The sequence below is a fragment of the Rhinolophus hipposideros genome, assembly GCF_964194185.1.
Source record: "Rhinolophus hipposideros genome assembly, chromosome: 19".
Lineage (NCBI taxonomy): Eukaryota > Metazoa > Chordata > Mammalia > Chiroptera > Rhinolophidae > Rhinolophus > Rhinolophus hipposideros.
This window is the reverse complement of record NC_138065.1, coordinates 533,735-560,933: the sequence shown is the minus strand read 5'-3', so window position 1 is coordinate 560,933 and position 27,199 is coordinate 533,735. Positions and strand designations below refer to the sequence as shown.

At 45.7% G+C, this 27,199-nt stretch overlaps 6 protein-coding genes across 6 annotated transcripts; 3 read left to right on the top strand and 3 right to left on the bottom strand.

Annotated features, from left to right (window-relative positions):
- Window positions 1–116: 116 nt before the first annotated feature.
- Window positions 117–3,812, bottom strand: H3C2 (H3 clustered histone 2). Its single transcript, XM_081080396.1, has one exon. The coding sequence runs from the start codon at window positions 2,476–2,478 to the stop codon at window positions 2,068–2,070; it is 411 nt and encodes a 136-aa protein (XP_080936522.1). The 5' UTR covers window positions 2,479–3,812; the 3' UTR covers window positions 117–2,067.
- Window positions 3,779–4,171, bottom strand: LOC308510701 (histone H2A type 1; the record flags this gene model as incomplete). The annotated part of the gene is made up of 1 exon (XM_081080422.1): window positions 3,779–4,171. One exon carries the CDS (start codon window positions 4,169–4,171, stop codon window positions 3,779–3,781), a length of 393 nt encoding a protein of 130 aa, XP_080936548.1.
- A 285-nt stretch (window positions 4,172–4,456) lies between these two features.
- Window positions 4,457–4,837, top strand: LOC308510716 (histone H2B type 1-N; the record flags this gene model as incomplete). Its single annotated transcript, XM_081080439.1, has 1 exon — window positions 4,457–4,837. One exon carries the CDS (start codon window positions 4,457–4,459, stop codon window positions 4,835–4,837), a length of 381 nt encoding a protein of 126 aa, XP_080936565.1.
- Window positions 4,838–8,734: 3,897 nt separating this feature from the next.
- Window positions 8,735–9,127, top strand: LOC308510703 (histone H2A type 1; the record flags this gene model as incomplete). The annotated part of the gene is made up of 1 exon (XM_081080424.1): window positions 8,735–9,127. The coding sequence occupies one exon, from the start codon at window positions 8,735–8,737 to the stop codon at window positions 9,125–9,127; it is 393 nt and encodes a 130-aa protein (XP_080936550.1).
- Window positions 9,128–10,170: 1,043 nt separating this feature from the next.
- On the top strand, window positions 10,171–13,294 carry LOC308510689 (histone H3.1). Its single transcript, XM_081080399.1, has one exon. It carries the CDS (start codon window positions 10,409–10,411, stop codon window positions 10,817–10,819), a length of 411 nt encoding a protein of 136 aa, XP_080936525.1. The 5' UTR covers window positions 10,171–10,408; the 3' UTR covers window positions 10,820–13,294.
- Window positions 13,295–13,431: 137 nt separating this feature from the next.
- On the bottom strand, window positions 13,432–16,413 carry H1-2 (H1.2 linker histone, cluster member). Its single transcript, XM_081080394.1, has one exon. The coding sequence runs from the start codon at window positions 16,375–16,377 to the stop codon at window positions 15,736–15,738; it is 642 nt and encodes a 213-aa protein (XP_080936520.1). The 5' UTR covers window positions 16,378–16,413; the 3' UTR covers window positions 13,432–15,735.
- Window positions 16,414–27,199: the final 10,786 nt, after the last annotated feature.

Here is a 27,199-nt window from a genome sequence, read left to right as displayed (position 1 = left end):
TATAAAAAATGCTAAGCTAGTATAAGAGACCATTAAGATATAAATGTCTTTAGAACGCAAGAGTATTCAAAATAGATGATCTGTACTGTCAGAAAAGTATTGAGCTGAGTAAATTGGAATATCTAATTTTATTAAGCAATTCATGAATCAGGCAACATCCCATTTACCACCTATAATGGCGATCTGAGAGGCTCTAAAAATGGAAAGTTTTCAGAGGGACAAGGGCAGGGCAAGGGAGCTATTGACAAAAGAAAGGCTTACTCTCGGGTCTGTACATCTTTTCAGCAGGTGAAGCAGAAAGAGAAGGTTTTTATCATATAGATTGACTCTTTTGGGTGGGGGCGGGGTTAGAGAGGGCTCACAAGACATACTGCTTAGTGGTGCTTGACCAGAAAATTCCAGACTGGTTGATTACCTTTCTGAATTTGAAATTGCAGTTAGATCAGGTATGAAATCTGGTTTGGGTATTTGGGGCATTTAGCACAAGGGACGTCATTTTGGGTTTGTGATGTTTTCTTCTTTACCATTGTGCATTTATGATGTACCAAGCACACTCTCCTAAGCACCATGGGTTAACTCAACCAAGTATCCATCAGAAACTTTGAGATTACAAATATCAACTTTTGAAACTCAATTTCCTATTGAGGTAGGGGCAGCAATATCTCCAAAATCACGTACCAACATAAATAAACCGAATCCCAACCAAATGGATGTCATAACTAAAACAACCAGAAAAAAGCAACAAACTGATGTTTTATGAAAAGAATCTCATTAATTTGTTAAGGAAGCCATAGAATCCTAAGCAATACAAAGTAGCAAATGCTAAAGAATTGTTACAGCGTTTTTTTTAAAAAAATTCTTATTTCTTAACTTCAAAGTCCTTTGAACCCAGTTTCCCTAATGGTGATATCCTATACAATTATCCTTATTTAGTTCTCACCAGTTTTCACATGCTCTCATTTACGCGTCTGTGTGTAATTGAAGAGGGTCCTGTGCAATCTCCCATGAGTAGATTCTTGGAACCACAACCGCAGAGCTGGAACAAAATTGTTCCATCATCACCAAGGAACTCTGTATGTTACCCTTTCATGCTCACAGGCACCCACCTTTCTCTCCAGTCCTGGATCAATCACTAACCTGTTATCCATCTCTGGTTTCAGTTTGAAAATGTTACATCAATGTAATAACACAACATGTAACCTTTGAGACTGGCCATTTGTCACTAATAGTTATGCCCTTGAGATCCAGCCAGCTTGTTAGGTATATCAATAGCCTCCCTTTTTATTGCTAGTAGGATTCACTTGTCTGGATGTATGGAATTTGTGTGATCATGTGTAAGTGGAACTGCTAAGCTGTTGCCCCTTTCAGGCTATTACAAATAGCCATTAAGAACGTCCAGGTACAGGGATGGTTTTGTTTCTTCCCCCACACCACCCCCGTTTTGTTAAAATCTTGTATCCTTGCCTTAAATCTTAAACCAACACTATTTGGGAAAGATACAGAATTGCTACAATGAGGACTGGGAGTCTAATAATCTTGTCAATCCACTCACGTGGGAGGAACATTGTGGTGGTGTTATCAGTAACAACTTTGCTACAAGTGTAAAAGTATTGCACTGAGCTACATCCCAGGTATTTGTGCATTCCACAACTATTTCTGAGCAAGACTGCCGTTGTTTATGAATGAATTGCTGAGAAAGCCGGGTTGCGTAGTTCTTGCCACGACACAGTTCTTGTTCATTTCGTTCACGAAGGGCCTCCAGTGTTTACCGCAAGACCCAGGTTGGGGACTCCAGTCGGTGCAGTCAGCCAAAGTGACAGGACACAGACCCTGCGTTGCCCGAAGGAGGTGCAGCACAGCGCCAACCACAGTTAAAAACATAATCTATATTAGTCATGCACAGCACGTTCAGTACAGTGAGCCTGGGATGACTTGTTAAATCACTGAATAACTGGCTTAGACTAAGTTTTACAACAATTTGCACCCAACTCTTTTCACGGTAATTGTAGGTGGCTCTGAAAAGAGCCTTTGGGTTGGTTTAGGTTACCTCTCGGTAGTAAAAGCAATTTAGGCCCTCTCCCCGCGGATGCGGCGCGCGAGCTGGATGTCCTTGGGCATGATGGTGACGCGCTTGGCGTGGATGGCGCACAGGTTGGTGTCCTCGAACAGCCCCACCAGGTACGCCTCGCACGCCTCCTGCAGCGCCATCACGGCCGAGCTCTGGAAGCGCAGGTCCGTCTTGAAGTCCTGCGCGATCTCGCGCACCAGCCGCTGGAAGGGCAGCTTGCGGATCAGCAGCTCCGTGGACTTCTGGTAGCGCCGGATCTCGCGCAGCGCCACCGTGCCCGGCCGGTAGCGGTGGGGCTTCTTGACGCCGCCGGTGGCCGGCGCGCTCTTGCGGGCCGCCTTGGTGGCCAGCTGCTTGCGCGGGGCCTTCCCGCCGGTGGACTTGCGCGCCGTCTGCTTCGTGCGAGCCATAGCGACCTCTGGAAACCAGCTAACTTATGCTGAAGGCAGGAGCCTGCAACAGTTTATATAACGAGACTCCCGCTCTGATTGGGCCGGACATCTGTCCATTACGCCTCGCGGAGACCGTATTGGTTGGTAGCGACTCACACTTCCTGATCACATGAGCCACCGATGTGTTCAGACCGAAAATTAACATCTTCCTGCCACCCACCCTCGCAGCTTCTGATATTTTCAATCCTTTCTCGCCTCTACTGTTTTCGTGTCGTTTCTTTACAACGTTCTTTGCCTTTTCTGGGCAGAATTTAATGTAAATATTACAACGATGTATCCTGTTTGCTGAGGAAAATTTTAAATTCTGGTACCTGAAACTGGCTTTCTTTTCATCGTTTTGAAAAGGCGCGCGCCAGATGTGATTGGTCAATTATTTTCTTGGCCTCACTCAAATTCAGGAAGGCTAATATCACGTCAGCTTCTTGATTTCTCTTTAAATTTAGATATTTTAGAGATCTTCCAAGGTTTTCGTAGCTTTTCTAAATGCATCAAAACGATTAGTAAATTGTCTAATATTAGAAATTACTCTGAAGTAGTTTCACTTTTGATATTAGAACTACATGAACACGTATTTAACTTTCCACTAACTATACCACCCTCATATAAAAGCACTCCACAGGTTTCAAAATTTCCACTGAGGTGTGTGTGAAATGGGGTTAAGAAAAAATCCTGAGACTTGTACATGGTACAAAATTCCTGTGTGCGGCTTTTTCAAGTCCCGCCGAAACCCGTGTTAAGCTTGGCCTAAAGGACAGGGCTCCGGGGCAGGTAGGTGGTATTCCTGTTTCCAAGTGATTAAGGTCCGGCAGAGGTGGAGAGGAGCGAACTGATGAGTTGCCCTATTAAGATGCAAAACTCCTAAGAAAGGCTTTAAAAAAGGCGGTTTTATTGCTCTGTAGGTTACTAGGTTTACGTCTGAAACTCACCTTTGACCCACGATTGTTCTCCCCCCCTGATCTTTATCTCACGGTTTAACCCTCAGGGCCGGTTAACCCTCATAGGCATTAATTACCTATAACAAAGTGTCTTTCTAATGGGCCAATGGTAACTTTCGTTTTTGTTACCATTTCGAATTGGATGTCACTTTCCCTATTCTGGGGTGTTTACTGATATCTAGGGACCAACTGCAGTAAATGTTACTGTCAATCATCGGCTTAAGGAACACACAAGCCCTTTTAGTGGAAAAGTGGGTGGCTCTGAAAAGAGCCTTTGGTTTGGACGGGACCTGCAAAAGAGAGGCCGGCGAGTAAGGTCACTTCTACTTGCCCTTGGCCTTGTGGTGGCTCTCGGTCTTCTTGGGCAGCAGCACGGCCTGGATGTTGGGCAGGACGCCGCCCTGCGCGATGGTGACCTTGCCCAGCAGCTTGTTGAGCTCCTCGTCGTTGCGGATGGCCAGCTGCAGGTGGCGCGGGATGATGCGCGTCTTCTTGTTGTCGCGGGCCGCGTTGCCCGCCAGCTCCAGGATCTCGGCCGTCAGGTACTCCAGCACGGCCGCCAGGTACACGGGCGCGCCGGCCCCGACCCGCTCGGCGTAGTTGCCCTTGCGGAGCAGCCGGTGCACGCGGCCCACGGGGAACTGCAGGCCGGCCCGCGACGAGCGCGTCTTGGCCTTGGCGCGCGCCTTGCCGCCTTGTTTCCCGCGTCCAGACATTCCAGTTCAAATTCTAACAAAAAGTGTGTAAAGAGAGAGGAACTACTGCTACCCTTAAGTAATCCTTTTATAGACAGTATAGCGATTTGCTAGTAAGAGAATTGATTGGCTAAAATATTGTCTATCCAATAGAAAGGGGGAAAAACAGGGTGTGCTGGTCATCCAATCATAAATGAGAATTCCTCATTCTTCATTTACATAGAAAGCTGTATATAAACCCATGTGCTGAATGGTCTACACAATTGTACAAGGCGTGATAAGCTGTTTTACAGAGTTGGGAGAGCTATGCCTGAACCTTCCAAGTCCGCGCCCGCCCCGAAGAAGGGCTCCAAGAAGGCGGTGACCAAGGCGCAGAAGAAGGACGGCAAGAAGCGCAAGCGCAGCCGCAAGGAGAGCTACTCGGTGTACGTGTACAAGGTGCTGAAGCAGGTGCACCCGGACACGGGCATCTCGTCCAAGGCAATGGGCATCATGAACTCGTTCGTCAACGACATCTTCGAGCGCATCGCGGGCGAGGCGTCGCGCCTGGCGCATTACAACAAGCGCTCGACCATCACGTCCCGGGAGATCCAGACGGCCGTGCGCCTGCTGCTGCCCGGGGAGCTGGCCAAGCACGCCGTGTCCGAGGGCACCAAGGCCGTCACCAAGTACACCAGCTCCAAGTGAGTGCCTGTGCAGCACTCTTGAATCCAAAGGCTCTTTTCAGAGCCACCCATTTTGTCAAAGGAGAGCTGTAACTGCCATTTGAGTGGCATAAATGCTATATAGGTTGAGTTCCGTGGAACCTGCCGGTAAAAAAGTGGACTTGCTTGAGGCAAACTCGAACGTCAACTGAGAGGTCATTTGCCTTTGACTGAAATACACTGCTGTAGTGTTGCACCCCTGTTCTCAAACCTTCCATGTACCTCTAAGCCTCCAGGTGCTTTTATACCTGCGCTTGCAGTACCTGTCTTGGCACGTTTTGGGGCAATGAAGCTGTTAAACTGAGTTGTTGCTGAATAGGAACTAAGGCACGACCCAGGCAGGCAGTCGTACGGTGGGTGGAGGAAGGGTCCCTGTGGCACAAAGGACAGGTGGGGGCGTCTCTGGGGTCGGAACTCACTCTAGCCTGGGCTTTTGGCCAAAACAAGCAAAATCTCCCGTGGTTACCGTGGGCTCTTCTGTGGGAATGTCTCTAGGTTTTGGTTTACAGATGAGATTTCTCTAATTTCTCTGGTTTACGGATGGCAACATACAAGCTTAAACCGTTTGAATTTTTTCTGCATCCCAGAAATCCGGCCTCCCATTTCCTGGGTCTGGGGCTGTTCTTGGATGCCATTTGAAGGGAAAAGAGGGTGGCCTCCAGCTCAAGCGGGGACAAAGGGTTTGAATTTCCCGCCCTTGCCCATCTGGCGCCTCCTCGTGGCTGACAGCGGTCGGGGGGCGTGTGGACAACGTGTGCTGCTTTTTCTTTGTAAACCTTTTTCAAACTTCCCGGACTCCAAAAATAATCCCCAGAATACCGGAGCGGCCCTTGGTTGAGGAAGACGAGTCAATAGGCCAAGTGTAGATTCGGGGTTGGGTGACTGAAGAGCAGGGAGAATCAGCTGTTGACTTATTACAAAAAATAATAAATTTTTTCCTTCGTTTTATGAGCACTTTATGTAGGTGACTTACGACAGGGTCTTTGGATGAAAAAATAAAATTTAAAGGAGAATTTCTCAAACAGGACACCTCTTTAAAGAAAATTATAATTTTTTTCATTTCCCAAACATGTCAGGCAACTACTGTATGAGAAACACTCTCAACATAGGCAAATAGAGTTGTGGAAAAGACGCCTTACAAGTTAATTTTTGTTTTTCAGATTGTAAAAGATCCTACCCCCTCCCCCACCCCATCCCCCAAAAAACAACCCAACTTTGTTATTGAACTCATGCTACAGTTTGACAACCACTAACCATTGTCTTAATCCCCTGAAGGGATGAAATCTGGGTAGTAATATTTCTTCAAAATGATCACCTGAGGTGTGGATTACTTTCCCCATCTGGTCCTTAATAACTTTGCCTGCATGCTGTCTACCTTCCTCTCTCTCATCCTTCCTAGTATTTAATATTTCACCTGAACCCATGCCCTTGACAAGCTCAAACCAAAAACCAGGCCTCCCAAACTCAAAGTTATTTTTGCCATCTATTCTGATACCAATTGTTAATTGGTTAATTAACAATTAACCAATTGTTAATTTTTAACAATTGGTGGAAAATTAAGAAAAAAGTCAGATGCCTGGAGTTTGTAGTAGATCCTGAAGAAACGTGGTGAGTGGTGAGAAGCCAGAAAAGTATTCATAAATCTGCCCTGTTAATTCTGATCAGGCACCAACTTTAAACACAGCAGGGCCACAGGACAAGTACATGAATTTGAGAGATACTAGAAGTGTTACCGAACATCTCAAGGGGTTCACCTCCTGAGATATTCTGTTCACGAACGAGACATGATTGTCCTTAGATAGCTTCATTTACTTGGAGCAAGTAAAGGAGATGGTATTCATACCCAAAGCTGTCTGCCGGAAGGGAGGCTTAGCCATTGCTTACATACACTATTTGGCCAATTACATGTTGTTTTCTCTTTGCAGTCTGCTAAACTTACCCACTTGGGTTCTGGTCAAGCTCATGTGGTTGCACCAGTGTCTACAATTACTATGCTACGTTTTAACAGTTAACAAGAATAGCATTTAGTAAGAACCACCCAGCGCTTGAGATCCCTTTCTTAATTAACAGGAGGGTTTATACACCCCCTTCCCTAATAAACACCCACATTATCTCTGGAGCTTCAGTCTCTGAGTTACAAACCAAAGAGAGAAAAATAACCTGCACTACATCCCCGATTCTACTTTGAGTAATGGGAAGTTTTCACTATCTCCTCCAACAAAGATGAGCCTGAACACGGGAAAAACTGAATTTCTAGAGGGAAAGAAAGATGCCTGGCCTTGGGAGAATTCTGGACGCCTGGAACCCCATGGAGGTGGCTGGAGACAATTTGAATTTGAAGGGAAGTTAACAGAATTCTGAAGAAAGAAAAAAGTCCACAAAGACAGGTGACAGGAGGCCCAGAGACCATCTGTGACTGGGAAGGAGGAGGCACAGTTAGGACAAAAGGAATGCCATGGCCCCTGCTTCTTGGCAGACGAGAAGACATGGACTTCTCAATTTTGTCTTCAGCATCTCTCAGCAACATTGAATGTATTTTTCTTAGCTTTTCATTTACATTAATTAATACATTTAAATGAGTTTTTAAACTTCCTTGAAAAATAAAACTTCCCATTATTTTAAAATAATAACCACTATAAATAATTTAAAATAAATAAGAGTAGATTGCAAGTCCACCATCCATGACGTTTTGGCCACCAATCTTCCAGAAATTTACTTTGTGCAAGTTCATACATACAAATATGAATATTATATAAGTAAGATCATAATTTTGTTATTTTAAATCGATAAAGATGGGTACTAACCATCATTTTCCTGACTGCATTCCTTTGTAGAGAAGTAGGTAACTGCCCTTTACTAATTGACCTTTGTGTTAAAAAAATAAAAAAACTATGTTTCTTAGCCCACTGGGGCTACTATAACAAAAATACCATATCCTGGGTGTTTTAAACAACACCAAAATAAAGTACAAAACATGTGTTTTGCTGTTTTCAGCCCTCTAACCGCAGGGATGGAATGTAGGACGTGGAGGATGATGGGTGAGTTTTCTGAAATAATTAGAACTCTGCATGAGAACCGGAGGGGAGGATGGTTGGGAACGACACTGGGAAATGACAAAGGCTTTTCCTGTCAAGATATCAGAGTCCTTGGTCTAATTAACTCAGTGTCACCTTCAGAAGGGTCAGAAAACCAATTTGGGTGCCTCAGTTTTGCAATGTCTAAAATGAGGAGGGACACTGCTCACTCTGTATACCTTTAAGGTGATCGCTGAAGACCTCATACGTAAGATATGCTCGAAACGGAAGCGTCTTTGTCATCCTGGGTCAGGGGCTGAAGCATCCCGGTCTTCCTTTCAAATTTCATTGTTCAGATAGTTTAAGAATACTTGGGCTACCAATAGAATTGAAAATTTTTCCTTTCTCCCTCTTTTCTGTTGTGAGGTTTAAAAGAGTTAAAGAAGAGCCTGGCATAGAAGTACTTCTTAAATGTTATTTACTTAGAAATTGCTATGCATCTATTTATTTCCAAAATCACTCGTCACAATCCTAGAAAAGAACCACTAGCCAAAAGTCAGGACAATGAGGACAATTACTCCTGCTACTCATTGCCTTTACTAGTGTTTAGAGAGGGGGAAAAAACGGATTCAATTAAGATTAAAAATTCATCAGGCCTGGTTAGATTAGAGCAAACAAATACGAGGACCTGTATACATGAAGAATGTAGGCTCTGACTTCCTATTGGGTATTTCGCAGTAACTAAGGAACCAATAGGAAACTTGCCTACAGCCTACCTCCACTTACTATAAATGCTTCTCTCATTCTGCTTTCATATCCAACGTGGCTAATTCTCCTTGTTGAGTTTGCAGCTTATTTACATACTGATGTCTGGACGCGGGAAACAAGGCGGCAAGGCGCGCGCCAAGGCCAAGACGCGCTCGTCGCGGGCCGGCCTGCAGTTCCCCGTGGGCCGCGTGCACCGGCTGCTCCGCAAGGGCAACTACGCCGAGCGGGTCGGGGCCGGCGCGCCCGTGTACCTGGCGGCCGTGCTGGAGTACCTGACGGCCGAGATCCTGGAGCTGGCGGGCAACGCGGCTCGCGACAACAAGAAGACGCGCATCATCCCGCGCCACCTGCAGCTGGCCATCCGCAACGACGAGGAGCTCAACAAGCTGCTGGGCAAGGTCACCATCGCGCAGGGCGGCGTCCTGCCCAACATCCAGGCCGTGCTGCTGCCCAAGAAGACCGAGAGCCACCACAAGGCCAAGGGCAAGTAGAAGTGACCTTACTCGCATCTCTTGCAGGTCCCGTCCGAACCAAAGGCTCTTTTCAGAGCCACCCACCTTTTCACTGAAAGGGCTCACTTATTTAGGCAGGTGACTGAAAGTGCCATATATTGCAGTCGGTCGTTAGATGTCAGTGTGTAAACTCCCCAGAAAAGGGAAACTAACCCATCCACTTGAAAGTCAAAATACAAACAAGTTAACATCGGCTCGTTACAAAGGACACAGATAATTTGTGTCTAAGGCTAGCTGTGCAGCCGGCCTTCATGGTTAAACCGTGAGAAAAATACTGGGGAGAACAGCAATGCCTCGCCAAAGGCAAAAATTTAGATGCAAATCTAGTAGCTGACGGTTTATCAAAACCACCTTTGAAGTCTCATCAAAGCACTTGTTTTACATCCTAATGGGACAACCCATCTGCAGTTCTCCACTCAACTCTGCTGGGCCCTAATCACTTGTAAATAGGAATACGGTGCTTTCTGTCCTTTAGGCCAAGCTTAACACGGGCTTCAGTGGGATATAAAAAAGGCCCACACACAGTAATCTTGTATCTTGTACAAGTGAGGATTTTTTTCTTGACCCGGTTTCACACACACCGCAGGGAAATTGTGAAATGTACTGGAGTGCTTTTGTATGAGGATGGTACAGTTAGTATAAAGTAAATGTGTTCATGTAGTTCTAATATCAAATGTGAAATGACTTCAGAGTAATTTATAATATTAGACAATTTACTAATCGTCTTGGTGCATTTAGAAAAGCTACAAAAGCCTTGGAAGATCTCTGAAAGATCTCTAAATGTAAACAGAGAAATCAAGACACTAACGTGAAATTAGCCTTCCTGAATTTGAGGCGAAGAAAATCAGTTGGCCAATCACATCTGGCGCGCGCTTTTTCAAAAAGATGAAAAGAAAGCCAGTTTCAGGTGCCAGAATTTAAAATTTTCCTCAGCAAACAGGATACATCGTTGTAATATTTACATTAAATTCTGCCCAGAAAAGGCAAAGAACGTTGTAAAGAAACGACACGAAAACAGTAGAGGCGAGAAAGGATTGAAAATATCAGAAGCTGCGAGGGTGGGTGGCAGGAAGATGTTAATTTTCGGTCTGAACACATCGGTGGCTCATGTGATCAGGAAGTGTGAGTCGCTACCAACCAATACGGTCTCCGCGAGGCGTAATGGACAGATGCCCGGCCCAATCAGAGCGGGAGTCTCGTTATATAAACTGTTGCAGGCTCCTGCCTTCAGCATAAGTTAGCTGGTTTCCAGAGGTCGCTATGGCTCGCACGAAGCAGACGGCGCGCAAGTCCACCGGCGGGAAGGCCCCGCGCAAGCAGCTGGCCACCAAGGCGGCCCGCAAGAGCGCGCCGGCCACCGGCGGCGTCAAGAAGCCCCACCGCTACCGGCCGGGCACGGTGGCGCTGCGCGAGATCCGGCGCTACCAGAAGTCCACGGAGCTGCTGATCCGCAAGCTGCCTTTCCAGCGGCTGGTGCGCGAGATCGCGCAGGACTTCAAGACGGACCTGCGCTTCCAGAGCTCGGCCGTGATGGCGCTGCAGGAGGCGTGCGAGGCGTACCTGGTGGGGCTGTTCGAGGACACCAACCTGTGCGCCATCCACGCCAAGCGCGTCACCATCATGCCCAAGGACATCCAGCTTGCGCGCCGCATCCGTGGAGAGCGGGCCTAAAATCAAGGTCACCCTTTGTCCCCAAAGGCTCTTCTCAGAGCCACCCACAATTTCACTTAAAAGCAGTTGTAATTTCATTACAGATTTCAAATACTAAGAAAACATTTAAATAAGGAATTAATTGAAGAGTACAAGTACGGAAAGATTTTAATGTGTTTAGCACTAAAAGATCTTAATTCTTTTAGTACTAAGCATTTCATTTGGGTGGTTACTGGCTGTTTCTTATATGCACCTTGAAGTGAATGGGTTTTAAGAAAGCTGAAAAGTGTCCAAACCTGTAAAGAACTAGTTGTATTTAGGCCAAACCTGATAAGGTGTTGTGGAGGGGAGGAAGATCTGAAATGGTCCGGAGAATGAGCTTTGCAGTTTTCCATGTATTTTAAATTGAGATGTTAGGAAGGTAACATCGAGGTGGAGGAAAGCAAGGTGAGATTTGGTTGCCAAGTAGTTAAGATGTTCTCTCTTGAGAGTAGGCGGTGTCTGAAAGGGGGCATATCAAGGATTCCTTAACCTGTGTGACAAGGACAGTACTGCTTAAGAAAAAGCCGAGCAGTTAAGACCCCTCAGTATCTTTAAAAAAAACAAAATTATATAGGTTTGTATGCTAGTTTGGTCTAACAGCCACAAGGAGTAAGTCACATAGCTCCCTATTAAACAAATTGCTTGATCTGGGACCTGGTAGACTGCAGGAAAAATAAATCACCAAGGCAAATAATAGCACACAATGGATAAGAGAAACAACAGGTATAGCTTCCACCCTAGCACGTCAAGATAAACCTGGGAACGTGCATCAAGATGCTTTTCAGCCCACAAAGCGAACAACCAACTGAACTCGAGAGCCCTGACTTAAATGTATGATTTTGATTGAATATGTAGCCCCAGCCCTCTGTTTCCAGCATGCCCTGTAAGCCTTGGCCCTTTACCTTACTAATTAACCCTGAGGCAGCCAGGAACAATGGCAGGCCTTGACTAAGGCTAGCAGGTATGGGTTTCTCTTAAACTGAAGATAGCCTCTTGGAGGGAATTGTGTTTCAGCTCCTCAGAGCAGGAAAGCAGAATGATTCCCTGGCCTCATGAAGCCAGTCTGCAGTAGGTGGAAGCTGACCTCCACACCTGAAATTATGATTTACTGACATTCCCGCATTCTTGACCAATCAGCAGGCCCCTTGCTCATGATAAGGTGATTTTTTCCTCTAAACCTCCTTGTCTAAACCATGGGAGAGTTCAGGTTTTTCCACCTCAAGCTGCCCATTCTTCATTGTGTAGTGCTGCCTAATGTCTCTGTCACTGCTCCCTAGTGTCAGCTGAGCTGGCTACCTGCAGTGGTGATGGGCCAGCTCTGCTTCTTTACAAAGGCAGAGATAAGCCTTTTACTAAAAAGTTTCCGGGCTGGGCATGACGACCCCCATGACCTGCCAGTTAGGAATTTATGATTTATACAGTACCACAGCACCCCTTTTTCATCCACGAAGGGTAGCAACTGTAGAGCTTCTCTTTACACATGCCCCTTTTAATAAATGTACAAATATCGATTTAAGTGTTAATTTCTTTTTATTTTTACAAATATAAAAAGATAATGCAACTGATGGAGTAGATCCAGGTTTTCTGAGGCCTAAAGCTTTTATACAACTTGGCGACTTAAAAATTACAATACAAAATTACAGATACAAAACTAGATAGTGAATATTAACATGACGGGGAAAAAATCAACAATGGGTAAAAAGGGGGTTTTATGGAAAGTAACCTCACAGGGTGATCTGACCACCAACCCCTAACTAGGCAGGTCATAGGGGGTCCTCAGGTCCCAGGCCCTGAGTTTTTAGTAAAAGGTTAACTTGGCCTTAAGCCAGCCCTCTCCACTATCCCTGTGCATCTCAGCTCACACACCCCTGCAATGCCTCTTTTCAGACCCCTCCTTCTAAAAGGTGACCACCCTCAAGAAAGCACATAGTAACTTCCCTGCAATCCAGTATCTGCCTTGCTCTCCAACTTCCATGTCATCCTCCTAACATCCCCTCAACTTAATTTGCACAAAAGAAACTGCACAACTGTCATTTCCTGGATCATTGGAGATCTTGCTCCCCAGCAATGTCATCAGTTTGGCTCCAACATATTTAAAAATTCTCTACCAGTGTGGATGTTTCTTACGTGTATGTTCACACTACTCTATCCACCATATCTCCTGGTTTCTCCTACATAGCATCAAAGAAAGCAGCTCCCAGACCCTCACATCTTGTCCCCTCAGATTCAATAACTCAAATCCAGTTTTGGACAGAAATGTTTTGATCCCTTCAAATTGGCCCAATGACCTCTGGACCAATCAACTATCCTTTACCGTCAGACACCGTTTCTCCCAATGTTTTAGGCCATAGAAGACGGTATACATTAAGACACAGTGGCATTCAAGCCTTAAACCAAATATGAAATTAGAGAAGACCAGGATATTTGAGGCCAGAGGGTGTTCTAGAGTTTCGTTGTCCGTATGCAGCCATGAGCCACATACGATTAACAAGAGCTCTTGAAATGGGCTAGTAGGAACTGAGATGTGGTGTGTATGCAAAATACAGAGATGCCAAAGACACAGTATGAGAAACAAACAAACAAACAAAAAGACTGGGAAATGTCTTATACATCGTTTCACATTGGTTGTGTGTTGAATAATAATATTGCAGACATACTGGTTTAAATAATTGTATTATTAAAATTGATTCCACCTGTTTCTTTGCTCTTTGTTTACGTGGCTATAGATAGCATTGTTCTGGGGATTAATTCGCTCACACAGAGATTCTTTCAGGAACTGGACACCTTCTTTGTGTACTTTACGGGGTGCAGCCCTCAAAGAATCTAAAAGATCAGGTTGCCGTTTCCAACAGCAATAAAGATCAGCTCTGGGAAAAAAGGTGAAACGAAACGTGAAGAGATGTTTGGAGAAAAGTACAAAGTATTTGAACAGGTTGAAAAACATCAAACGTTCTTGAATAGAAAACTCATCTCCCCAGATGTGTTTATATAAACAACATAATCCCAATGAAACTACCAAGAGGGTGGTGAGGGGTTTTGACATGTAATGAAGGAGTGACTGGATCAGAGGGGGAGCATCTTAAAGTACAAATGGAAAAACGAAATAATCAAACATAACAGAATAACCCAAACATCCTGAAAAAGAGTAATGAGAGGGAATTAGCTGAAAATACAACAACCAGGAAATTATAAAAAGGAAGACTAATGAGAACCAGCTCTATCAGCTATTAAACTCACATTATAACATCTCCATTAATTATTTACCATGCAATTATTGTTTGAGTACCTACAGTGGGTTATGTATTCCTTTCAGCATTGAAGACAGGTCTGTGAAGGTGACAAATCAGTGTGGTCTCACCTTGGGAGTGGCCAGAAAGGTCAAAGGAACACAAACAGACCAAGAACTGTCATGGAATTTAGCCTCTGATTAAGGTGGCATCTCCAGTGGAGGTGGGATGGCGAGGGGAGGGAAAACAGAAATGGAAGAATCAGTAAATGGTCTTTGGGAAAAAACATCCATATATCAAAAAAATTATCCCTATCCATAACCTTACATTAAAATACAGAGGGCTTAATTCTTTGAAATGTAAAATTAACGACACAAAATTACTGGAAGAAACCATGGGAGAACTATCCTTCCTGTATGTGTTTACTCTCAAAGAAAGGACGGTTTTTCTATCCATGATTACAAAGAAAATGAAGATTACACAACCCTAATCCAATAGGGAGGGGTGGGTCAGGCGGGGCTGGATGAGCTCAGAGGTGACCAGCACTAACGCAGCAGCAATTAACACACAGATCTCTCCTTGGGGCAAAAGGTGAAGAACTGAGGGGCAGGCCCCCAAAAGACCCTGTCCCTAGGACTTGAGAAAAAAATTTGTCCGAAAGACTAAAAACAGGACCCTGGACTTTACAGGAGAAACCGTGAATACGAGAACCCACAGATGACACTGTCCGTGAAAACTAAAGCCCTTTACTAGCGACATCAACCCGACCCATAAACACGGATCCCCGAGTTTACCAATATTTTTCTTCCTCACGTAGAAAGTTTTGGACCGTACAAGTACTTTTAAAGCATCTTTGATTTTTAGATGTCATTCGAAAGTGAGGGCCGGGGACCGCCCTGCCAAGACAAAATGGCGACGGAAAGTTGTTTTTGATGCGCTCAGACGCATCACAGCCATGTCCAAAATCACACGGTAAGAGGGACAAAAAGATCCCAGTGTAGCCGAGCCCTGGGTGACAGTCGTTTTTCAAGCGTGCTCCTTGTCGCCAGGCCAGCAGGAATTAAGAGATCCTGCAAAGGTCCCAGAACCCCCCTCCCAGGGCTGGATGCCAACAACGCCCCCCAGACACACACCAGACTTTCGGAAACATGGTAGGGTCCCAAATAACAGTCACATCTACGTCAAATTTAAAAGCCAAAACTCAACCCAACGGAAACAAACAAACCGTGCACTGTCCAATTAAATCCGTGATGAAAAGCATGGGCTGGAAGAGTGCGCCAACCCGCGAGCAGGCGGGACTTTTGAATGACTTCAGCCTAATCGCGACATCCTTTGAGAATAAAACTGGCTGGTTTCACTTGTTGTTTTCACGTTCCCCCGGGGGGGGGCGGGGCCCGCAGGGACGCTCCGCCTCCCAGACCCCAAACCCCTTGGGAGGGGGACTGGCCGCAGGGATGGTCAGGGCTGTCACCTCACAGCCTCCCCCTCCCCAACGGCCACCTTTCCCGGGAGGTGTCAGCAGCCATCTCCAGACCTGGTAAAACACCGCATTAAAACAAAATGCTAAAGGGGAGAACGGGACAGGGTACGGAGAAAAGTGCGCAGCTCTCTTCTTGAGGTCAGTGGTGGCTCTGAAAAGAGCCTTTGGGGTTTTTAGAGGCAGACGTTCTACTTCTTTTTGGGGGCAGCCTTCTTAGGCTTGGCGACCTTGGGCTTGGCCGCCTTAGGCTTCACAGCCTTGGCCGGGCTCTTAGCCGCCTTCTTGGGCTTGGCGGCCTTGACCTTCTTCGGGCTCTTGGCCACTTTCTTGGCCCCCGCAGCCGCCGCCGGCTTCTTCGCCTTCTTCGGGGTCTTCTTGGCGCTCTTCTTGGGGGTCGCCGAGCCCGCGGCCTTCTTGGGCTTCTTGGCCGCCCCAGCAGCCTTCTTGGGCTTGGCGGCGCCCGCCCTCTTGGGTTTGGGCTTGGCCTCCCCGGAGGCCGCCTTCTTGTTGAGCTTGAAGGAGCCCGAGGCGCCGGTGCCCTTGGTCTGCACCAGGGTGCCCTTGCTCACCAGGGTCTTGAGACCCAGCTTGATGCGGCTGTTGTTCTTGTCCACGTCGTAGCCGGCGGCCGCCAGCGCCTTCTTGAGCGCGGCCAGCGACACGCCGCTGCGCTCCTTGGAGGCGCCCACGGCCTTGGTGATGAGCTCGGACACCGGGGGGCCGGACGCCTTGCGACGCACCCCCGCAGACTTCTTGGCCGCCTTCTTCTTCACAGGGGCCTTCTCCGCTGGGGTGGCAGCGGCGGGCGCGGCAGGAGCGGTTTCCGACATGGTGATGGTCTGGGACTCGGGGACAAGTGGCTGAGCGCCGATGCCGCGGCGCGGGCCGCCGCCGTATATATAGAGCGCAGGCGCGCGCTGATTGGTGCGCTCGCCGCCCTCCTGGCTGGCAGGCTCCGAGCCGCCGCGGTGCGCCCAAGTTGTGTTTGTTCCACTTCACAAAAGGGGGAAAATATTAAAATGCCCCGTCCCAAATCACCCGGGCTTGGTCTGGAAAGAATCCGAGAAGCCTTAGGCTTCGGGCTCTGCGATTCTTTCGTCCGCAACTGCAAAGACAACGCGTCCAGGAGCCCCCAACTCCCCCAACTCCGAGGGAAGTCCAGGGCAGTTGGAGACCACTTTCTGTTTTTCTTCTAAATTACCTGGTCGCTCCTTTGCCCCCGAAAGTTCTTTTTCTCAGGGTTGGTTGGGCACATGCCGGCCTTCTTCTGGGGATAGAAACGAAATGGTTTCCACTTAAATTTTCCCGACAATTCTGTTTCTTCGCAAGGGAAGTAACACACCTCCTCTGAATTCTGCGTACACCCACAGGAGCTGCGAGCTAGGATGGGACTCCGGAGCCAGCCCACGGGAGTGAGGGACGGATGGGAGGGGGGTCGTAAGCCCAGTGGGGGTCCTGGATGGTGGTGCATAAGAGACTTAAATCTTTGATGTGTAAACATTGAAAGTATCAAATCCTTCTTCATGGGTGGGGGTGGGGCACCCTTTGCTTTCCAAAGGCGAGAAATTGGGCTGATTTTAAACAGCTCTCAGGTTCCCTTCTGCGTTGTGCAAACCAGGGGGTCTGGCCCTCAAGAATAGGGATCAGGGAGGAAGGAAGGCCCCCTAAGCCTGCCAAGAACCCCCAAGAGACTTGGCAACTAGGGACATTGAGATATCTGTTTTCAAAGAAAACAAGCACTTATTTTATTTTTCTTTGGTTTGCTGCGATATAAAGATGAATTTCAGCACATGAAAATTCTAGGTTTGGGGGGGCTCTAGAAGAGGGTAAACCTTGTGTAATACATGGTGATGGAAAGAGAACTGACTCTGGGTGGTGAACACACAATGTGAGATACAGATAATGTATTACAGAACTGTACACCTGAAATCTATGTAACTTTACTAACAATTGTCGCCCCAATACACTTTAAAGAAGAAAAACAAGAGAAAAAATTCTAGGTTTCTTCCAGTAACAATATCAAACACATGTCACGATGTAGAAGGACACCCCCTAACTGGGAACTCAAACATATAGATGGAAATAAAGCAACTGACTTTAATAAGATACACTTTGACTTATAAGATGAACTGTAGGTTTGAAACAGGAAAAAAATTGGATGGCAAAATTTAAAACAAATGGAGGAAAAATACTAGAACATATAAACTATTTTATCCTTTCTTCCTCGATGAGCTCACCTCTCATCCCTTCTAAAGCTGGTCATGTGTATTCTACTGTAAAGTTTGTCTTACCTCTTTAATTTTGCTGCTTCTTATTTCACTCTTTGGTGCCATGCCGTTGCAATTATTTTCTGGAAAGAAAAGGCTGAGTAAACACTTTGCGCATATACTTAATATACATATATTTTCTATTTAGTGACAAAGGAAGTATTACAACTCACCAGAAATTCCTTTTCAAACATACGTCTACATGAAAATATGTGTTAAAGGTGTCAGACTTAGACTGTGGTAGTCAAAAACAAGAGAACAAGGGTCTCAAGGTCTGGGCTCTCACTAAATGCTACGCTTGCTAAATGTTAAAATGCAGCAGACCCAGCTGTATGCAACTGGATGAACTTGACTGGAACAGCCACCAGTTAAGTTTAACCAACTGCCAAGAAGAAATCAACATGTAATTAGCCAAATAGTGTATATGTGCAAAGAGTAAGCCTGGGTTGGAGGAGACAGAGCTTTGAAAATTATTTTCCTGCATCTTTTACTTGTCACAAGTAAAACTGAACTTTTTCTTCCAATAAGACTTGTGTCCCCTTAGCTCAGACGTTCCAAGAGACAAACCCATTGTGTTCCAGTGATACAGATTAAGTTCAGGGATGAATGAAAAATGAGGCATCATCTTTTAAAAGAAGGATAACCCCCTGGTTTCATTGAACAACAGTCGTTCAACATTTGGAAACTGCCTACTACTAATCATGTCCTCTGGGAATTAATAGCCTAATAAGATTAGGGATGGTTGCCTTAGTAGCCATAAAAAACCACTTGAGACCTGCCATCCATCAGTGTGACTTTGGGTACAGGAATTGTAACAAATCATTGAAAGTGTAGGAACAACTAAAGCACCTTCATATGTATTTTGTATGTGTGAAAATATATAAAAATAGCAATGTTTTGGCTAAAATTAAATGAGAACATGCCTCTCTACTCTGGTCTATGTGCAGTGAACCCCTTCTCATCTGGAACTCAGCTAATCGTGCAGGGCCCCCAGGCAAACAGCTTTGTGGAGGCCTGATGGCCAGGGCACTGGACATCCTTTCACCATAAATTGGTGTCCTGATTTATAAATCAGCGGCGTGTAAATTTGATTACTGTGATTTGGTTCCTGAATATTACTCAGGTTGAATCAGTCAGCTCTAAAGTCCAGGCCTCAAGTCATGAGGACACTGGCTTCCCCCAGTCCCCTAGAGCCGGCTCCCAACTTCTGCTATGTGATGGAGGCCAGAAGGCAGAGAACCCTTCCCCAGATCCCTGTAACTTGTACTGACTAAACCTATCCAAAACTTAAAAATAAGGCAAAAATAGTTCTTCCTATTCCTTCAAACTGTATTAGAAAATTGTCTAAGGGCACATGTGGGTCATCTGGTGCTCTAAGGCCACGCTACACAATATATACAATCTTAAGTTTTCTTAAGTTTTCTAGTATCACATTGGGAAGAAAACAAGGGAAATTAATTTTAATAATGTATTTCATTCAACTATATATCCAAGCGATTATCATGTCAACATGTAATCGATATTAAAAAAAAGATGTTAGGTTGGTGCAAAAGTACTTGCGGTTTTTGCAATTATTTTTAACCTTTTATAACGCAATAACTTTTGCACCAAACTGATAGTTTATATTCCTTGTTTCTAATGGAAAGTCATCATAATTTAGTGTGTGCTCTGCAGTCTAGAACATTTAGATTCAGACCAGCCACATCAAAAGTGCCCAGTGGCCATAGGTGGCTAAAAGCTATCACACTGGATAACACAGCTTCAGTGAAGGGAACTGTCACGTCATACTGACCTTGGATGAGGCCTAGAGTATGTAAAATTCGACGCCCACTTGTAGATTGATAGGTTGATAAAGGTTGTGTCTAGTAGAGATGCAAATGAATTCTTTCCAGTAGAAAAGATAACCCTAAACAATACAATTGTGTCACCAAGAGGATGTGAACCAATTTTGCATCCAACTGTCCGGCCTCCCAGCACCCCCTCTTTCCCTGATTACATGTTACTCCGCTCTCCTGTAACCCGCTGGGACCTGCCTTGTCCCCCTGCTAGCCCCCCCATCAGTGTGATGAAACTCCTAGACCCAGGCATGAGTTATCTGTATACAGTGCTTGTATCAGAGTCATGTTTTTAACTTTCGTAAATTGTACTTTGCCCCCCAGTTTGTCCTAAGGGCTCTAGAGTCAGAATCTTTGGAAACCATTCTAAAAGTTGGAAGATACAAAACTTTTTGACCATCAACTTTAAAGCAAGATGTCCCACAGAGTCTCAGGCTTTGAAATAAGATTTAAGAAGCCTGTGAACAAAAAAAGGCCTATTGGAATGAGCTTCGAGGGAAAATTCAGATTAAGGGTATGATCTTTACAGTCGAAATGGACGGCCTCAAGATAGCCAGCCAGCAGCTGAGGACACAGGTAAACATTACAGTGAAATAGTGGCTTCTCATGTTTATACCTATCCTGGGTGTTGTGGGTTGGCTAATTTCATTTCATATTCTTTAGGTCTGGAAATCTGGTGAACAAAGTTTAAATGTTCAGAGCAGAACGTCAGTTCCAAAAGGATGGAATGGAGCTGGAGAAAGCGGGAGGGACAGCAAGACATGCTCAGAGGAGTGAGAGTGAGAGTCCTGGGGCCAGGTAGGGATCCAGGGCTGGCAGTTGGCTCTTCTTTCACTTCCTGCTCCTACCACACCACATAGGGTTCAGTCTGCTTTTGGAGCCGGCCAACCTGATGTTAGCAAACCTTCCTACAGACCTCAACTGGGAGTGATTAACACCGTTTTTCCGATTTACCAAGGCATGAGGCATGACAGCGGCCACCTCACTGGCTGACTGCTGGGTGTGTGGGGGGCTGGGGGATGGAGCTGACAATGCAGAGGACTGAAAAGACAGCTGCTCTGGGGCAAGCACGCTTCTTTTCAATACCAATTCTTCCACCCTGGACGAGCTGGCAACACGCCACGTTCTCAGGTTCCCAAGTTCATTTCTTCCTCTGTAAATGGGAATAACACCCTCCCCCAGGAATCGAGTGGGAATTGAATTAGATCCTGTGTACATAGCTCCTGGGACACATACAGCCCCTTGTCTGGGGCGTATTCACACTGCATTCTGTACCTTGGGGCCCTCCTGTTTCGGGGTGACCCTGAGAAAGTTGGCACTCTCCTTCATTTGGAGGGGCTGGCGAGAGTAGACCAAGTCCATCTTTTCAGTTATGTGCGTTTCCCCTGGCCATCGCTGAAAGGTCACAGGACCTAGGTGCTAGCCTAGGAAGTCCAACCAGAAGAGATGAAGCTGGGCCATCAGGAAGGGAGGGGTGTGTGTGCGCGCGCTGGGGAGTAGTAGGTGCCCATCACTGTCACTCAGAATCTACCCTGCGTTGCTGTGATTGGAGCTCACTCCTTGCCCAACACTCTGTGGGAAAACACTGTGGTGACACTCACATAACCATCCACTCCCTGCCCACTGCATCCCAGGTGTGTACGTACTTTCAGTGTCAGAAGGTGTGGCTGTCACAGAGAACTGTGTGTTGCCAATACAGAAGAGGAACCAAGGTACTCCAACACCCTGCACTTTTTACTCCTGAACTCGCCTAGATTTGCTGAAGTTAAACAAAACTTCTGATTGGGACCAATTTCTTATTATGTTAGTTCACCGAAGGATTTGTAGTTATGCTTCAATTGGTACATACATTCCTCACACTTTTCATGGTTAATGGTAACGGTACTTATGTTTTCCTCTTAGTTTTACAAAACAATCCAAGAAAAATACAGAGGTGCCACGGTATGTTTATCAAAAGGATTTGCTCACGAGTTGGAATGCCTGGGTTCAAATTCAGCTTTGCCACTTACCAGCTAGGTAACCCTGGACAAATTCATTAACTTCTCCATGTCTCAGTTTTCTTATCTGTGAAGTGTCAACAGCTCCTGTTTTGTAGGTTGTTAGGAGAAGTAATGAGTTAATATTTATCTAGTTCTTGGAACAGTGCCTGGCATAATGTAAGTACAAACTTATGTATGTATTTTGCTATATACACAATCAAAATTGTTTTTAAAATTGTAGATACATCTTATCACTACAATGTGGCACAATTCTGCAACTCTTGGTTTAAGAGTATAATAAAGTTAACAGTTATCTGAACACTTCAAATGACAGACATGGATTTCATTCCCTCCTCACCACTATCTGTAACTACCATTACAATCATGACCACTTCACCAATGACAAAATGAAGATTGAGAACTCAGATTTGTCCTAGGACATCCCTACAGAGTCATTATACAATTCATGTGCTGTAAACACACCCACACCCACACAAATATGAACTAAAGTCAAAGAAGATAAGACTTTTGTTTTTATCTATAAAGTGCATAAAATTAAAATACACCCTTGTTATTAACTACTTGCTAATCTGTTTAGTGGATTTTAGGTAGTAAATACGTCTTGGATGGACCTCATACCTTCCCTGCAGAATTAAAGGTGTTTACACACGTCGTGCTGTTTGCTCTGATGGACACTAGATGGCGCGCCGAACCAACCAACGCCTTTTTTAGAGGCTATTATATGTTCCAATCTCTCCTGGCCTTTATGTAATTTATTAATCTCTAGTCATACACTTCACAGTTTGTCATTTCTTTTGGTGAACGGAAAGCATTATTTCTATTTGACAGGTGATGATCCTGAAGCCACTGGTAAGCCCAAAGGCAAGCACGGATGTGGGAGGAACACAACAATTCTAGGTGGTCTAGGAAAATCATGTGGGATCATTTCTTTTCTTTCTTTCTCTCTCTCTCTCTCTCTCTCTCTCTCTCTCTCTCTCTCTCTCTCTCTCTCTCTCTCTCTCTTCTTTCTTTCTTTCTTTCTTTCTTTCCTCTCTCTCTCTCTCTCTCTCCTTCCTTCCTTCCTTCCTTCCTTCCTTCCTTCCTTCCTTCCTTCCTTCCTTCCTTCTTTTCTTTCTTTTGCTCCCTCCCTCCTTCCCTCCCTCCCTCCCTCTCATTCATTCATTCATTCATTCATTTACAAAGCATTAATCAGCACCTCCAATGGGCCCAGCACAGTGCTGGGTCCAGGGAGTAAGAAGGAAAATAGGACAGGCTCCACTCTTAAGGTGAGATTTGGAGGACCGGGACCTAGAAACCAGTAACGGTGGTTGTGAGGAAGGTCAGAGCAGACATGAAAAGGGGGAGGAACAGTTAGACGCAGAGTTAGACAGAGTCTAGACACAGACATAGTCTTACAAGGGCAACTTAAAAAATACTAAATTTCTTCGTTTCATTTTAAAGTAAAATGAACACAGTGACAAGAAAGATAACCAAATAAAAAAACTGTTGTGCAAAGATAGTAACACTGGAACTGGCTCTTGAGATTCCTGGGGACAGTATGTCATTTGCACCAATGAGAGGAATAATAAATCTATTAACTATGTGTTAATAAGAATAAAACAATTTAAGGGGTTTGTGACTTTGCAATGCGCCTAAGACCAACCCAGCACCTTGATTGTAACACACGTACCAACCCCCGAAACGTGACTGCACTAAATTGTAGGTTGCATAAAAATTCTGTGAGGCCCCCACCAGTTTTCACATCTGTGAATGCAAAATACACATTAATTAAATTAAATTTTTAACTAGTCGCTGTAAAGAGTTCCAGGTAAGAATTGAAAATAAAGGTGGTTATTATTATTATGTTACTATAATAATTATTATTATTTAGACCTTTAAAGTTTCCAAGGCTAGTTGAATTGCTCAAGCTTAGCCAGTTACTAAACAGACTCCCTTTGGCCCCACCCCTTCGCGCCCAAAGGCATTTACAATGAGGATGTTGTTTGCTCAAACAGACACTAGAGGGCGCGCCAAATGAAAACCGGCCTTGGAGGGACCGCCTAGGGGCGCCTAGCCAAGCCATCAATCATTAACCTGGGTTGACATTGTATCACTCATGAGATTTCAAACCTCATTCCTATACAACCTCCTGACAGACAGTGATTATTCCTCACAACTGACGATGGAAGTACTGAGAAGCTGTGAGACTGGACTCAGAGCCCAGAGCAGTCAGGAGGAGGCTGGTTGCCAGGACCTTCGGAGAAAATACTCTTGTCTCACGGGCTCCCGCAAACAATGATTCAGCAGGAGAAATACACTGAACCACCCTGGTGGTGCTTATGGTTTAGAATAACTGGGAAGCCACCAGAAGAGAACCGAGCAGGAACGTGCCACGCACATCTGTCCCCGTCGTGTAGAGAGGAGACCAGAGGAGGAAGTGGCCAATTTTACCAAATAATGGGAGTAGAAAGCCTCATGGAGAAGCCACTTCAGTGGTTTTCAGCGTGGTAATTCACTAAGCATACGAACCCCAGAGACCGTATAGGCCTTACCTTTTTCAATTATTTTTTAAATGAGGCAACTACAATATAGGTAATCTGTAAGAGGATACTGACATTGGGAGCAACATCCTCAGTTTGGCAAGGTCACCGATGATATTATCATTATATTAGGATATGTGATAATAATAAACATAGTTTAGCCTGGATTATATTCCAGACACTGGGCTGATGGCTTCATTCATCCGTGTTTGATTTTGTAATTCAATTCTTAGTATCACTTTATAAAATAGCTGTTACTACTGCCTCTTTACAAACGAGAAAGTTGAGACTTAGAGAATTTGTGTCTTTACAACATAACTTGGCCGACTGGTTATAATTCACATGCCTTTAGAACACACACGTATGTATCAAAAATGAAATGCAACACGGCAGTTTATAAAAACTCAAGATGTACAAAAATGAATGAGAGTAGACTGTTGTTTTACGCATGTCATATGGAAGACCCTGCTCACTGTGCCATGTGTCGTGCGGGGCGGCCTGCGGGGTCTCAGCTCCCGCTCCCCACATAAGAACGCAGGACATGGTGAGGCCAAAAAGGAACACCCACGGAGCCATAGATAGTGGAGTCACACCACTATATTCTCGCTGGCGGCTGGGCTGGAGACACGGGAAGCAGGAGCCACACTATCCGCAACCCTCACTGCTCCGCTTGAAGGCTCAGCCACCATCTTCTTGCTAGCCCCCATTTGCTGCTAGCGTAGCCACGGCAGTTATATGAGTGGCCAATGGCTCACTGGTTACAGCTGACGGCCAACTGGCCACAGCTGATGGCCATCCAATCACAGTTGATGGCCACTTACTACCTGAGCCAGCACCTTTCCATGTGAGGACGAGAGCCTGAAAACTGCACTCCTGGCTCTGTCCCCACAACCCATCATAATGAAAACAACATGGGTAGTTTCCACCAGAAGATATTAAGTATCAAGGACGTTGCGCCCTGAAGGTTCCTAAGGCTAATAGAGCCCAAGAATACCATTTTACAAAGGTAGGCTTTGCACTGGTCTCAAAGTGGCCGCGGCTGAGCCAGACATCTACACGTGGCATGTACTGGGCTCTACACCAAAATGTATGATCACATACAGCTTACTCCCAACATGCTTGTCTGTGATTATTACCTTCTGGTGTCTATGAACAGTTGTTAGAAGTCATTCGCATAAAGTATCATGTGCTGATCAAAAACTATTACCTTATTTAACAGACGAGCAGAAGACTGAGGTCAGAGAGGCTGGAGTGAGGCCGGCAGGCGGTGAGGCCAGCAGCCTGCAAGCAGGACTTCGGACTCCTAGATAACATGAGAGGACCAGGAACTTGTGACATACCCTGCCACCTCTTACTCCTGCTGGTCACCAGACAACACAATTTCTCCAGCGTACACACGTACCAGGCACTCTGGAAACAGGGAGCCCAGAGGGCTTCAAGGCGGGAGGCAGGTGGCTTCACAGTCTAATCTTTTTTTCTTCTTCTTCACAATCTAATCTTGAACATTCATTCACTCGCTCACTCATTTAGTTATCCACTCCACACCTAAGTACTGAGTACTTACACCAGGCAGTACTGTGAATATAACGTTCTAGCTTGAGCTCTGTCTGGGAAAAACCGCTGGAAGGAGACACACTGATGTGTCCGCAGGGTTTTGTCTCTGGAGGCTGACATTGCACGTGATTTTTATTTTCCTATTTTGGCTTGTCTGCTTTCAATCTTTCTCTCATAAACATGGATGGATGGGGTCTGTAAGTCAATTGCTATGATGAGCAGCATGCACGAGTTTCTTTAGCAAACAGAAAAGTGAAGTCTTTTCTTCAGGTTGTTGGAAGTTTTGCTGAAATGCCTGAGCTGCAGCTGTAAGGCTACGAGCCCCTGGGGTCCACAGAAATGACACTCAGAAGCAGGAAGGAGGGAAAGGATGGGAGCTGACTGATGGCTGGCTCTGCCCAGCCCCCCCATACAGCAGGTTTTCAGGCTGCTCTGTGCAGAGGAGCCAAGGGGGGGCTGCTGACCACCCAGGGGCAGGTTCCACTCCTACTTTTGCATTTCAGTAGCTTTGTGATCAGCCTTGTGTTGGCGACAGGTTCCCCAGGCATGCTGACGCTCCTGGTCCAGGACCACAATCCAACAATCCTTTCTTTAAAGGACGCAAATCCCTGCATTCCTTTAGCTTTCCGTTTCCCAGGGCGTTGCCTGAGCCCAGGATTGGGAAGCGCTGGGCAGAAGCACGTGCAAGAGCGCTGGTGCCTGCCCACACCTGCAGCAGTAGCCATGTCCCAGCTGCACTTTCTTGGGCAAAATGTAATCTGCATGGAGATGACTTGGATCCAGCGGCTTCTCCTGGTGATTCATTCTGGCCCCCACCGAGCCTGGCCCTCAGAGGACCGAGCTCGTGAGTCTCCGCCCTCCTCCCCTCTTCCCACCCCTGCATCCCGCTTCCAGCACCTTCCGCAGGCCGGTCATTTTCCAGGCCCTTGTTATTTGTTCCTCCGCAAGGTCTCCTCTCTCCCTCTTAAAATATATAATAAATAAAACCATAATAAAGCTCTGCACTCCTTCCCCTCCCAACAACACGGGTCAATCGAAAAAACCCCCGTGTAAGTGTACCGGCGGTTCAGATCCGTGTTGTACATGAAAGGCCCAGAACAGGCAGATCTAGAGACAGAAAGTAGGCCGGCGTCTGCCTAGCGCTGGGGGCAAGGAGAAAGGGTGCTCGCATGTGAGGACGAAAACGTCCAGGCCTTTTTTGTGGAGAGAATGAAAAATGTTCCAAAACTGATTCTAATGATGGTTGCACACCTTTGCGAATATAGTAAAACCCACTGAACTGTACACTTTAAATGGACGGCTTGCATGAAATGTGAATTATATCTCAATAACACAGCTGTTACTAAGGGGGAGAAAAGGAATAGTATAATCAACCCCAATGTGCTCATCACCAATATTCAACATGTTTCCAGCCCTGTTTCATGTCCCTCGCAGGTAAGACGCCCTTTTTCCAAGTCTGATTTTCCCTTAGATGGCC

Bases quoted from the DNA above. Each gene is read 5' to 3' on its own strand.
- H3C2 (XM_081080396.1), bottom strand. From the start codon at position 2,478: ATGGCTCGCACGAAGCAGACGGCGCGCAAGTCCACCGGCGGGAAGGCC.
- LOC308510689 (XM_081080399.1), top strand. From the start codon at position 10,409: ATGGCTCGCACGAAGCAGACGGCGCGCAAGTCCACCGGCGGGAAGGCC.
- H1-2 (XM_081080394.1), bottom strand. From the start codon at position 16,377: ATGTCGGAAACCGCTCCTGCCGCGCCCGCCGCTGCCACCCCAGCGGAG.